The following is a 13483-nucleotide window of genomic DNA, read 5'->3' as shown; positions in this document are numbered from 1 at the left end:
CCCGCGAACCCCCTTGAGATCATATGGATATGTCTCTCCGGAGTCTGCGGTGGTGGGTCTCTTCTATCCATATCATCTCGCTTTCTCTTTCCATGACTGTCCGACCTTTCTATGAGATACCTATCAAGCCGACCTTCTCTAGCCAGCTTTTCTATCACATTTTTAAGGTCGTAGCAGTCGTTTGTGGAGTGACCATATATTTTATGGTACTCACAGTAGTCGCTGCGGCTCCCCCCTTTTTTATTTTTGATGGGTCTAGGGGGCGGCAGCCTTTCAGTATTACAAATCTCTCTGTATACATCCACTATAGAAACTTTCAGAGGAGTATAAGAGTGGTATTTTCTTGGCCTCTCGAGACCGAGTTCTTCCTTTTTCTTGGTTTCCCTCTCCCTCTCTTTTGTTGAGGGAGGGTGCCCAGGTCGCCAACTCAGGTCTCTCATCTTAGCGTTTTCCTCCATATTGATGTACTTTTCAGCTCTTTCCTGTACATCACTTAGAGAAACGGGGTGTCTTTTAGATATGGACTGTGAGAAGGGACCTTCTCTAAGTCCATTGACTAACCCCATTATGACTGCCTCTGTGGGCAGGTCTTGAATCTCTAAACATGCTTTGTTGAACCTTTCCATATAGGCTCGTAAGGATTCTCCGACCTCCTGTTTTATTCCTAGGAGGCTCGGTGCATGTTTCACTTTGTCTTTCTGGATAGAGAACCTCATCAGAAACTTCCTTGAGAGGTCTTCAAAACTGGTGACCGACCTCGGGGGGAGGCTGTCGAACCACTTCATCGTTGCTTTCGATAGAGTGGTCGGGAAAGCTTTGCATCGCGTAGCGTCGGAAGCATCAGCTAGGTACATCCGACTTTTGAAATTGCTTAAGTGATGCTTCGGATCCGTGGTTCCATCGTAGAGGTCCATATCGGGGCTTTTGAAGTTCCTCGGAACTTTTGCCCTCATTATGTCCTCGCTGAAAGGATCCTCCCCTCCTAAGGGCGGTTCTTCTCGCTCGTCACGGGAGTTGCGACCTTTGAGGGAGGATTCTAACTTCAAGAGTTTTCTTTCTAACTCTTTTCGTCGTTCCATCTCCTCTTTTAGGTTCTTTTCAGTCTCCTTTTGTCGCTCCCGTTCTTGTTCTAGCTGTTCCAGGTGACTGTGGACTAATCCCATGAGTTCAGTTGCATGGGATGGTTCCTCTTTCTCTGATTCACGCCCTTCTGAAGAGTTCACCTTCAGATTTTTTACTCCGGAGGTACCTTCCCTGTGTTGATCATTGGTTCCCTGGTGGAGGGTCAAGTCTGCATCATTATTACCTGTGTCCAGATTCTCTTGTTCAGAATCTGACTCCACATGACACTCTTCGGGGGATCTGTCCGCCATCACTGGTTGATCTCTCGGGTCCCCGGCAACGGCGCCAATGTTACGGTGGGTAACCGGAGATTGATGGGCTGGATGGCGTTGGTTGGCCCAAACGTATGAAGGAGGAGGCTTTCAAGTGGGTCTGCAACTCGGGGGCCTCCGTCCGACTTGTGCTCGTGAAGGAATGGGGGGTGGTACCTGCAAAGACACTCCGATGCCTAAGTCAGCAAGGGTGTGAGCAGGTTTAGAAAGTATTGGGACTTGGAGATACCTGAGGGGTGTTAGTGTATTTATAGTGGTGAACCAATAACCACCGCTGAAGTAGTTCCACCTTTTAAGGTGGATAACCGTCCCTTTATCTTAGGGAAGTTGAGATATGGCTTCTGGAAGTGGGTAGAGAGATTTTAGGGGCAGTTACTCATTTGTACGAGTGTTTATCTGCCAGCTAACCCTCGTGCCCGACTTCTTTAGAGCAAGTCGTAGTGAGAACCGACTTCATAGGACGAAGGTTGATATTGGGTGAGGCTCAATCCGTGGGATCAGGCCTTTTGTTTGGACCCGGGCCTTTACTGTTGGGCCAGGGTATGAACAGTTTCTAAAAAAGTTCTCTTTTTTTAGTGTGTTTAATAAATTTCTAATGATAAAAATAAAAATATTAAAAGAATAAAAAAATATTTTTTTTGAAAAATTACAATTTATATATTTTTTAAAAATTTTACTTAAAAAAAATATTTTTTACATAATAAATGAACAAAAAAATATTTTTATCTAAATATAATTGATAAATAAAAAAATATTTTTACTAAAAATATCCAAACATAAAATTATTTTTATTTTTGTAAAAAAATTTTTTAAAAAATATTATTTTAAAAAAATATTTTCTAAACATAACATCCAAACAAGTCCTATATATAATTTAACTTTGATATCACATGTTAATAACTTAATAATTAATATATTACCTAAAGATCTTAGGCCTCTATAATATATTATAAAAAAAATTTTAAGTGTACTAATAATTTTAATTATTAATCTCAATTATAAAATATACATAATATATATTATTTAAAATCAACTATTGAGATTATTAGAATACTGAAATTTTGGATACATTTGAAAACTTTTCATACTATACACAATTATACATGAATTTTTTTTTTTTTTTTGTCATGATACAATTATACATCATGAACATTTTAGATTCAATTTTCACATATTGGGCCTGTGTTAACGAAATTAAACCCCCTATCCTCTGCTCCTTTTTCGGCTGAACCAGATAAACAAAATACAATCCAAATTTAGGGCGAGAACATCAATAAGGAAATTCTCTTTTTTAGTTATCTGACTTTGACCATTTTTTAAAATTTTTTGTTCAAGCTTGGTCCATTTTCTTTAGGTGGATATGTACCAATAATAGAATATCCTTTATTTCTCTTTTTATTTTGGACAGGGAATAATTGAATATCGTTGATCAATGTCAGGTATGCACGTGACTCTTGGGCTTGGCAGGAGCTTGATTCCAAATTTAAGGGCCCAAAATGCCTGTTTCATAGAAATTGACAACAGATTTTTGGGTCTAATCTCGCATAAGTCTTTCTTTATTGGATCAAACAATATTAGCAGAGTCACACGGAAAAAGGAAATGCTATGAATCGGAGTGAATGTTGATGTTGGATTGAGCATAATTGTTGTTTCTCTTTAATATCTAGGGTATAGTGTAATCTAAGTCTAAATATCTAATAAGACTACTACAAGATGAACATGAGCATTGCTTAATTTTGCCAGAAATCTCGGTTTCTCTCTACGATGCACAGACACAAATACGGACACAAGATATGATATGATACGGAAGTATGTCGACACACAAATTTTAAAATCTTATATGACACCGGGATACGCATACATATAAAATATAAAATATTTTTTAGATAAATTATAATGATATTTTAATATTTTATTAATATTAAAATATAAATTAAAATTTTTAATTATTTTTGATGTCTTATTTTAATTATATCAAGTATTTAAAATATTTTTTGTTTTAATAAATAATAATATATATTATATCTAAATCTATTTAAAAAATATATATGATAAGAATAAAACTGGACACGCTGACACGTGATGGTATTTAGGTGTGTCTAGACGATGTCCGAAAATTTTTTTTATTTTGTATTAAAAAACGCGTGTCAGATAAATGTCAATAAATATTGTGTTCAAAATGTGTCCAACACGTAAACACGATAAGTGTCTCTTCATGTCAACTCACTATCGTGGTGAGTGGTGACAATGATCGTAAAACATGTGAAACTATTAAAAACTAATGCGCCTATAATTATAGTCGGACCAAATTAAAGCAACAATGTGGAAGTAGCGGCAAAGGTCTATATTATTACTCTCTAAATTGCATGAATATATTTCTTTTTAAGTTATATACTCACAGCTCACAATGGCAAGTGAGGAAGAGTACATCACTTGAAACCAGAAAATATACACCAATTTCAAATACCCCTGCATTGAATAATCAAATCCCATTTATGAGTCTAAAGTTTGGTTGGACCTACTCAATTTAAATATATAAAGTGACTTCGATATATAATTTGAGAAACTAAAAATTTAAATTCTATATGATATTGTCTTAAAGAGTTAGGTCGTCTATAAAAAATACCACGATACAAAAGCATATTTTTTAAGTAGAAAAAATATAAAAATAAGTAGCACATTTTTATGTTTAAAAAATGTTCATTTGTATTCATTCAAAAATTAAAAATAGTAAAAATGACTAATATACAGTAACAATTAAAAAAAAAAACAGTTCATACTTCATAAAGCACTATTGATGCACAATCAAAAAGTAAAAGCTTATTTTTTTTTATGTGTAAGAGAGAAACGTGTATCACAGAATGATATGAGAAGAGAAGTGTTTTAAATTATTATGAATTACATAAATCTATGTCTCTAATTTTTTTGTATTGTTTTGTTTTTTAAACAAACAATCACAAATCAGACTATTCGATTTGTGTTTTTGAAAATTAAAAAATTTTAATACGGGGGGACCACCACGGCTCTTCTCTTCTCGAGAATTCATACATCCCTTATCAGTATATGGACAGCTATCTCTTGAGCACAGGTTGGACCATCCAATTTTTATTTTAAAAAGGAAAAATAAAAGTATAAATCGAACATTTTGATTTGTAATTTATTTTTTTCTTCAAATATATCGGACCGTCCGATTTAAATAATACCAATTAAAAAAAACGTCATATAAAAAAACACATAATCTTTTGATAACAATGTATTAGACATATATTTAATCAATATAAAAAAAATTAAGCAAAAGTGAATTAGTACCGAAAGAAGATTCTAGAACAGAGGCATGCACGACGACAAATCCTTTTGCGTTGTTGTGTTTGTGTTAAGTGTCCATGCACATTTGACTGAAAACGTAAACTAACGGCCTATGTCACACACATGATCCCTATCAGTCTCTCTCTTGTTTTGTTTTTGTCAGCCTCCTCCTCTTCTTCACTTGTCGCAGATTCAAATAACTCAAATATCCACCATTCTGCTTCCACCTGTAACATTTACGAAGGGACCAATTTATGTGACCGATAAAACGGCCTATTATGCATTATACACGTCTCTCTTTTCTGTCTTCTTTGCCTTTTATTCAAATGCCCATATTATCCTCCTTTGCCCATCCACTGTTAGTCAACCGCAACTACCAATACCATATGAGTGAATGGGAAAAGCTTTTGCCTAGCATAACATACACGATTTTTTTCCCTAAAAATTAAAATGATAAATCGAATTTATGGTAGATAAATTCTTATTTTTGGTTAAAACCTTGAATAAGAATAACCTTGCACAAGTAAATTATGAGGCAAAAAAAAAAAGGAAAATTAGGCAGGGAGAAAATTGTAATTTAAGAGGAAAAACACGCTCTTTTGGTTTGACAACTTTCCGTCTACTATTTGGGGTCAGACAAACCTCACCGAGTCTGATACTAATCAAAATCGTTGGTTGTGATTTCCTCTTTTAACTCCTCTTCCTTCTCCCCCTTTCTTATAACTCTTCCCTTCCTTCAATCTCTTCTCATCCAACAACAAACACTCCAAATTGAAACTCATCACTGAAAACCAACCAAAACAACAACAACAACAATGGCTTCTTCTTCCTCACTTTCTCAGCTTCGATGCAGAAACCTCTCCTGCTCCCTCGCCCCTATCCCCTCCTCCTCCCGCCTCGTTCCCACTCCTTCCATTCTCCATCTCGGAGTATTCACCAAGCCCGTCGGAAAGCCCATCGTCGGGGTCTCTTCGGATGCCCCGAGGCCGGTGTTCTGCGTGAGAGCCGTTACGAACGAGGAGGAGGGCGGTTATTCGGGAGTGGCGATTGTGGAGGAGACGGAGGCTGGGCGGCTGAAGAAGGCGCTGGTGGATTCGTTTTACGGGACTGATCGTGGATTGAAGGCTTCCAGCGACACGAGAGCTGAGATTGTGGAGCTTATCACTCAGCTCGAGGCCAAGAATCCTACCCCTGCTCCCACCGATGCGTTGACTCTCCTCAACGGAAAATGGATCCTCGCGTAACTAACTAACTTCCTTTCTTTTCTTATTTTTATTACTTTTCAATTCGGATAAAATTTTGCTTATTTGTTCTAAAAACAAAAATTTCAAGAAATGTTGGATAGGTTAGGCTGGCCTAGTACAAAAAATTTTAGTTGCATTAATGTGATAGCCATAATCTGTGTACTTTGTGGATCGCTAGAGTCTGGTCCTACTGTCCTAGGAACTAAGCTAGCTAAGTGGTTGGTGGTTATAAGTTGCAAGTCACTTTATGGCACTTAACCATCAAAAAGAAAAATGAGTAATCCATTAAAATTTCATACCATTAAAAACATTAATGATAACTAATTGATGACTATAACTTACAAAACTTGCTGGCCATTTCTCTATGCCTAATTCTTATTTTTCTAATTGAACTTTAAGCGCTGTATTGGAGATCTAAGTTATGGTCTTATGGACTTAGTCACATCAAAGTGAATATCATAGCCGCAACTTTTGTTGACAAATGCAACAAATCTTGCTTATGTGTAATTACTTTTATCTCCTCAGGTATACCTCCTTTGCAGGGTTGTTCCCGTTGTTGTCAAGCGGAACACTTCCATTGGTGAAGGTAGAGGAAATATCTCAGACCATTGATTCTGAGAGTTTCACCGCCCAAAACTCCGTTCGCTTTGCCGGTCCCTTGGCCACCACCTCCATCAGCACAAATGCAAAATTTGAAGTCCGCAGCCCAAAACGCGTTCAGGTCTGCGTTTGGTTTTTCATCCTTACTAGTTTAGCACTTCCCCAATGCAAAAATGACAAACTCCTTGTGTTTTTTTATAGATCAAGTTTGAGGAAGGGGTCATTGGCACTCCACAGTTGACAGACTCATTGGTTATACCAGAAAATGTGGAATTCTTGGGGCAGAAGATTGATCTCACACCCTTCAAGGGCATACTCACCTCTGTCCAAGACACGGCATCTTCTGTCGCAAGAACTATCTCCAGCCAGCCTCCGTTGAAGTTCCCGATCTCCTACAGCAACGCTCAGTCGTGGTTGCTCACCACCTACCTGGACGATGAACTTCGCATCTCCAGGGGTGATGGTGGTAGTGTCTTTGTTCTTATCAAGGAAGGAAGCTCTCTCTTGAGCTGAAGCTTGTTTCTTCGCATGTTCGCCATTATTATCGTCACTATATATATAATAAGAAATTTGTATGAGAAAGGAAAGCCTTAGTGCTGTGGCATCGTATGTTTTATCTTAAATTTGTCATCCTTGATGTAATAAGGATGTAAAGTACTGTTAATGATATAACTTAGTTTAGAGTTGGGTTCAAGATCCAATCTGGTTCTGCATCAATATTGTCCCTGACGAACTAAGGATATAAAATCTCTATTTTTGTGGATTTACCAATTTGAATGACCAATCAATAAATGGCATACCTAAATAACATATAAGAATGATGAGTGTGCGTGCTGGGTTTGGCGTTGGGAACAGGAACACTCAAAAGAAGGTTTGAATCGAAAGCATAATTGGAATTTTGTATGAACTGGCTAGGAAGGATGAAGAGAATAAGTGTTTTTACCTGATGGTTTTTCATCTCATACTTGGATGATTTGGAATTTTGGATCCACTAGCATTAGTATGGTTACAGGTGGCACACTGGCAGTTGCCACAGGCGGGAAAACTTGTTATTTAACTAACTTTAAGAACATACATATTACATAGCACAATTGGATTCACTTGCACAGTTATTCACCATTTTCTTCAATCACAAGCCTCTTATTTCAAACTACTAACCATCATTCATGTTTCAACACATTATGTTCTCATTTTGGGTCAAAGAATAACCAATGAAGCATATCCATCTTTTTGTTATTCCGATTCGATGTAGTAATATTTAAGCAAAGAATAAGAAAAAGCATGATGCATTTGCTGACAGTTTTTATTTCAATTTACATTATGAGGAGTGTTAGGGGACCAGTAGAATTTGTGAGGTTTAGCCATCAATTAGTCATCATCAATATTTTCAATAGTGTAAGATGACATCTAATGGTATAAGATTAATCATTTTCTTTTTTATAGTTAAGTGCTGGCCAGATTTTAACAAAATTACTGGCTCCTAGACTTTTTAGCTAAGTTGGCAAGTAAAGGTTCAAATAAACTGATTATGTAAAATTGAAGCCTATTTCCACCATATATAGCTAAGACAAGACTTGAAGAGAGTAACAAATTAGTTAGTTAGTTTAAGGGGAAATGGGTGAGGAATCAGGGTTGAATGGAATGGGCATGGAAGAAGCTCAACGAGCGGCTTTATTCAGAGACTGGGAGAATTTCAAGAAATTCTTCGCAAATAACAACCAGGCCTTGCTTAAGCCTATGGATATGGGCTTAAACACGGCCTTTCACGTTGCCATGGCCTTAGAGTCCACCCGCGACGCAGAACTACTGAAGGAGTTGCTGGAAATGGTTGGCGAGGAAGAGAGGTGGCAGGCGCTGAGAACGGCGAATGGCGATGGGGACACGCTTCTCCACGTGGCGGCCGCAAGTTGCAAGGAGCTTGACGCTGTGGAGTTGGTGCTCGACTACGAGAAGAAGGTGCAGGCGCCGCTGGAGGATGAAGAAACAGAGGGGGATTGGAAAGAGAAGAAGATATCATTGGTGGAACTGAGAAACGACTATGAGGAAACCCCGATTTTCACGGCTTCTAAGGAAGGGAATCTCAAGATGCTCCAGCACGTTGCTAGATGTGTAGGCGCTGCTGACTTGCGAAAGCATTTCTACCGAGGTGCTGACAAAACTTCCATCCTTCATATTGCTATAATTGGACAACACTTTGGTAAGTTTGTAATTCATGTCAACTTATCTTAGGTGGAAACTTTGCATCAAGTCACGTGAAGTAGCCGTTAGATAATTTGATTGATTTGACTAAATTTTCATCTAATGGTTTCAGTTATCAATTTCACGTGAAGTGAACGGCAACTGAGTTTTCACCTTTATCTTATATTATATATAAATGTTCCCCTCTTTTTGGCGCAGATGTTGCGGTTTGGTTGCTGGAAGTGGATGGTAGTTTGGCTAATGAAACGGACGATAGCAAATTTACGAGTCTTCAACTGTTAGCCAAGATGCCTTTTGTGTTCCCAAGCCATTCCCAATTCAGCACTCTCAAATCTCTCATATATTATTGTATTTAGCTGTTTTTTTTTATCCCTCTGCATTTCGATTTTAATACATTAATACAGTTTATTTTAATCCATTGATGGTTCTTACTAATTTGATTAACAGTGCTTCCGGAGTACGAGTACCAAGATTTTGATCATGAAAGCATACGGGTTCTCAGGCAAGGGACAGAATCATCAAATGGAATTGGAAATGGAAATGCACACACCTCAGGTACTTTTTGGAGAAGAAACAGAGCTGTATTCATTTTATATGGAATACAAAATTGATGGTTAAAAGTGTTAAGAGTCCATATTTTGAAAACGAATTGTCTGATCTGTTGCATATGCATGCTCAATTCTTATTCTTGATAATGAATACGCCAAGTTACATTGCAGTGTTTACAAGAATCAACCGTGCTATTTGGAAGTTTCTTGCTGAAGGTGCGAAATACTGCTAAGTGCTAACCTTGTTCCAAGCGCGATTCAATTCAATTTTATGCGTGCCTGCTTTAATCCACTTGCATAACTTTTGTTAATTAAGTTCCAATATGTTCTTGGTAAATCCAAGTTACACTGTTTATGTGGCATACGCTCCTAGTATAGGATACCAACATATTATTTGCTAACTTATTGCCAACAATGATTAATTATTATATTTTAAATCTATATATAAAAAGATACATCCAAAAAATATATTTATAAAGACACTTCTATTAAACACAGCTATAAAAAAGACATTTTTATTAAACACATCCACAAAGACACTTCTATTAAACACACTTATAAATAAGAGTTGGCAGATGTTGGCAAAAATGTTGTTGGTAACGTAGCGGGTACGTTACCAACAGCATATCTGCCAACTTCTGCCAATTCTTATTTATAATTGTATTAATAGAAATATCTTGCCAATTTCTGCCAATTCTTATTTATAATTATGTTAATAGAAGTATCTTTGTGGATGTGTCTAATAAAAATGTCTTTTTTATGGCTATGTTTAATAGAAGTGTCTTTATAGATATATTTTCTGGACGTGTCTCTTTATATATATGTTTAAAATATAATAATTAACTATTGTTGATAATAAGTTAGCAGATAATATGTTGGTACCCTATACTTTCCCTTAATAAAAATACGAAAAATATTTAGGCCATTAAAATTTATTATTTTTTATTATTATTTTTAATCATCAATTAATTAATCTTTTAGTTTAATTATTCAACAACATAATTTTAATCCACATTTTTAAACATTAATAATTAATTAATAACTAACTAATTGCTAATAACAATAAATTATAATAATCTTTTAGCTTTTCTTGTTATTTTAAAAATTAATAGTTGTCTAATATATTAAATTTTTAACTTTCTATTAATAAAAAAATATAGGTAAACAACAGTCAATTTTAAATAAATATAATTAATAATTATTAATTTTGTATTTTTTAAAAAATAAAATTTAAATAATTACTAATTAATAATAATTAATTAATATAAAATATAATTTAAAAATATTTGTTGACTTATTATTAACTAAATTTTTATTGGTTACTTAAGGAGGTTGTTTATTAATTTTTGCATATGCATGATAACCTACACACATGAATTATATAATAAAAAAATGAAAAAATATGAGGAGCCAATGAAATATTTGTATAATGTGTATAATGGAGGTTTATGGAGTATTAGAGATATAACAATTAGTGTTACCTTTTTCCATCAGCTGAAACTTTTGGGATGAGTGGTATCATGACATGGTATTAGAGCGCTAAATCCGAAAAGTTAAGAGTTAGATCCTTGGTGAACTCCAAAATCAGTTTAATAGTTTAAGCTTTCGGGAAGATGTTTATTATCCCTAGTACTCGAATGGTTATTCTAGATAGTACGAAGGATGTTCATTTTGTAACTCAATAGCCCATTATACACATTATACAAATAGCCTATTGTAATAAACAATTGTTATTCGAGATTTAGATTGTACTTTTATTTTTATTATATTTGCTTTAAGTTTTAATGTTTGGCATTATCATATTAACAATTAAGGATATTTAGATACATGCCAATGAGTAATAATTTAAATGAGTGAATGATGTAGTTTTTTCATATTCATTTAAGAGATTGGAGATTCAAATTCTCTATCTTTGATTAAAAAAAAAATATTTAAATACATATTAACCAAAAAAGCCTTCTAATATTTCTCTTTACTAATAATTTGTAAAGCAAAAAGGTTATCTGTGCATTAAAATTAATTATTAATATATTTATATTTTAACACATATTTTATATTAGTAACTAATTTTAATAATTGATTATGGTGTATACAGAATATATTCATAAATATATACATATATTATTTAATTTATTTTTAATATATATTTTATATTAATAATTAATAATTAATTTTGATTACTGATTTTAGTTTGCTTATAAAGCCTTCTAACAATACACTTTCTTTGTCTCTCTAAAGTTGAGTTTTTCCATTTGAATGAATCCACTGATGCAGAATGGATGGTGATACATGACATTTGGCAGACAAAGAAGCAGCACAAGTTAGTTATGCATCTAACCAAGTCGTTAGTGCCAAAAGACTACTCATGGCGAGAAACTAACATTCATGTTACTAGTCAACGGCAACGAACGGTGGCTGTTTTTCCAATTTTTGAAGTCTCCGTTCGTCAAAGATTGATCCAAAAAAAGAGGGACAGCAGACAGGATGAGAAGGGTGGGACGCAAAAGGTAGATGCCACCAGTTATAGCCCTACGCCATTGCTCTTAGCAGCTAGCACCGGAATTGTGGAAATCATTGAGCAAATAATCGAAGTACACCCAGATGCCATAAACCATGTTGGTGTAAAAGAGCTTGATGTGCTTCAAGTTACAGTCATGACACGACAACTTGAAATTTTTCGATTCCTAAAGACTTGCTGTGGCACTTCAATGATGAAGAAGTTGGCAGGTCGAATCGGTAGAGAGGGTCGCACCTTGTTGCATTACGTTGCACCGATGAAGTATAAGAGAAAGCACGAGGCCGGCGTTGTATATAAACTACAAGAAGAGCTCCGTTGGTTTGAGGTAAGCTAGCTAGGATTTCAAATTCCTTATAAAAAAGGTGAAAATTCACGTGCAATTGACTTCACGTAAAGTCATATCTGAGAGCTGTTTGATAAATTTTTAACTAAATTTTTATAAAACAGCTCTCAAATATTAACTTTACGTGAATTCGACTGCACCTGAGTTTCCACTTATAATTAATTTCACATAAAAACATTTTTATGATGCGTACAGCGTGTGATGAACATAACCCCTTCGTACCTTCACATACATTGCAATGATGAGAAGAACCAAACGGGAAAAGAACTATTTGAAACGGAGCATGATGCTATGCTAAAGAGCGCACAAGAATGGCTGAAGCAGACATCTCAATCATGCTCAGCAGTGGCTGTGTTAGTGGCCACCGTTGTGTTTGCAGCAATTTACCAAGTTCCAGGAGGAACTGATAACAATGGCGTCCCCAAACTGATAGGATCTTCCGTTTTCTGGTTCTTCACGATCATGGATGTTTTGGCACTTGGGAGTTCTCTGTCTTCAGTTGTGATGTTCCTCTCCATACTCTCATCTCCATTTGACATGTGGCAGTTCCGTAGCTCACTCCCTCGAAGGCTCTCGATAGGCTTCACCATGCTGTTCTTCGCGTTGATTACGACCATGATGTCCTTCACCGCAACCATTTTGCTCACCATAAGTAGGAGCCTGAATTCAAAAAGATGGAGCGCCAATTTGTTGTATAGCGTTGCGTTTATACCTGTCACCATATTTGCACTGATGCAGTTCCCACTCTACATGACTTTCAAGAGAGCCGCCATACAAGTTTGGAGCATGTTTAAGAGGTTGGTTCCAAGACGTGTGATCAAGTCAACTAGAAGGTCCGGGAAAAGAAGGTTTCGTCGCTCTGTTGTCAAGAAATTTCAACATTCCTAGCTATTTCGCCTTATATATTCACTTGTATTCACACTCTTGTACGTATATGCATATTATTACAGTTATTTACGGTCGTAGATAGATATGTGATAACACATTTAAAAAGATATTTTATATTATTATTTAAATCAATTAAATCATTATTATTACAACAATGTTAGGGAACTAATTCTATATAAGTCAAAAATCAGTCAACTGGTAAATTAGAGGCACCGTGACTTTAACTACTGATAGGCACACGGATGTTTCTTTTTCTTGTAAATTGGATGATTTTAGATATGATTTATATGTTTCATGTGTTACGAATTAATAACACATAATTAATTATATGGAACCAATTAATGAATGATCAAAGTATATGTTTCGTGATTCTCTCATAACACTAGCATATCTTTTCTCATGTTTTGAACGTGGTGAATAATAATTTAAAAAATAAATTAAAT

General features: G+C 35.4%; 2 protein-coding genes across 4 annotated transcripts; both read left to right on the top strand.

The window, feature by feature from the left end:
- Window positions 1–5342: 5342 nt before the first annotated feature.
- Window positions 5343–7315, top strand: LOC130974258 (light-induced protein, chloroplastic). The gene is made up of 3 exons (XM_057899060.1): window positions 5343–5940; window positions 6470–6665; window positions 6746–7315. Exons 1-3 carry the CDS (start codon window positions 5516–5518, stop codon window positions 7055–7057), a joined length of 933 nt encoding a protein of 310 aa, XP_057755043.1. The 5' UTR covers window positions 5343–5515; the 3' UTR covers window positions 7058–7315.
- A 770-nt stretch (window positions 7316–8085) lies between these two features.
- On the top strand, window positions 8086–13302 carry LOC130974256 (uncharacterized). Of its 3 annotated transcripts, none has more exons than XM_057899058.1 (6): window positions 8086–8741; window positions 8942–9091; window positions 9191–9298; window positions 9463–9507; window positions 11566–12134; window positions 12402–13302. In XM_057899058.1, the coding sequence occupies exons 1-6, from the start codon at window positions 8159–8161 to the stop codon at window positions 13038–13040; spliced, it is 2094 nt and encodes a 697-aa protein (XP_057755041.1). In that variant the 5' UTR covers window positions 8086–8158; the 3' UTR covers window positions 13041–13302. The 3 variants fall into 3 exon arrangements, with proteins under 3 accessions (XP_057755041.1, XP_057755039.1, XP_057755040.1); XM_057899056.1 differs by having other exon boundaries at window positions 8088–8741; window positions 12348–13301; XM_057899057.1 differs by lacking the exon at window positions 9463–9507 and having other exon boundaries at window positions 8088–8741; window positions 12348–13302.
- Window positions 13303–13483: the final 181 nt, after the last annotated feature.

The sequence above is a fragment of the Arachis stenosperma genome, chromosome 4 (assembly GCF_014773155.1).
Source record: "Arachis stenosperma cultivar V10309 chromosome 4, arast.V10309.gnm1.PFL2, whole genome shotgun sequence".
Classification (NCBI taxonomy): domain Eukaryota; kingdom Viridiplantae; phylum Streptophyta; class Magnoliopsida; order Fabales; family Fabaceae; genus Arachis; species Arachis stenosperma.
Note: the sequence above shows the minus strand (reverse complement) of the source record. Positions and strands in the feature narration are given on the sequence as shown.

Bases quoted from the DNA above. Each gene is read 5' to 3' on its own strand.
- LOC130974258 (XM_057899060.1), top strand. From the start codon at position 5,516: ATGGCTTCTTCTTCCTCACTTTCTCAGCTTCGATGCAGAAACCTCTCC. The intron at 5,941-6,469 runs GTAACTAACTAA...TTATCTCCTCAG, and splicing joins AACGGAAAATGGATCCTCGC to GTATACCTCCTTTGCAGGGT. The intron at 6,666-6,745 runs GTCTGCGTTTGG...GTTTTTTTATAG, and splicing joins GCAGCCCAAAACGCGTTCAG to ATCAAGTTTGAGGAAGGGGT.
- LOC130974256 (XM_057899056.1), top strand. From the start codon at position 8,159: ATGGGTGAGGAATCAGGGTTGAATGGAATGGGCATGGAAGAAGCTCAA. The intron at 8,742-8,941 runs GTAAGTTTGTAA...TTTTTGGCGCAG, and splicing joins TATAATTGGACAACACTTTG to ATGTTGCGGTTTGGTTGCTG. The intron at 9,508-11,565 runs GTGCGAAATACT...CCACTGATGCAG, and splicing joins TTGGAAGTTTCTTGCTGAAG to AATGGATGGTGATACATGAC.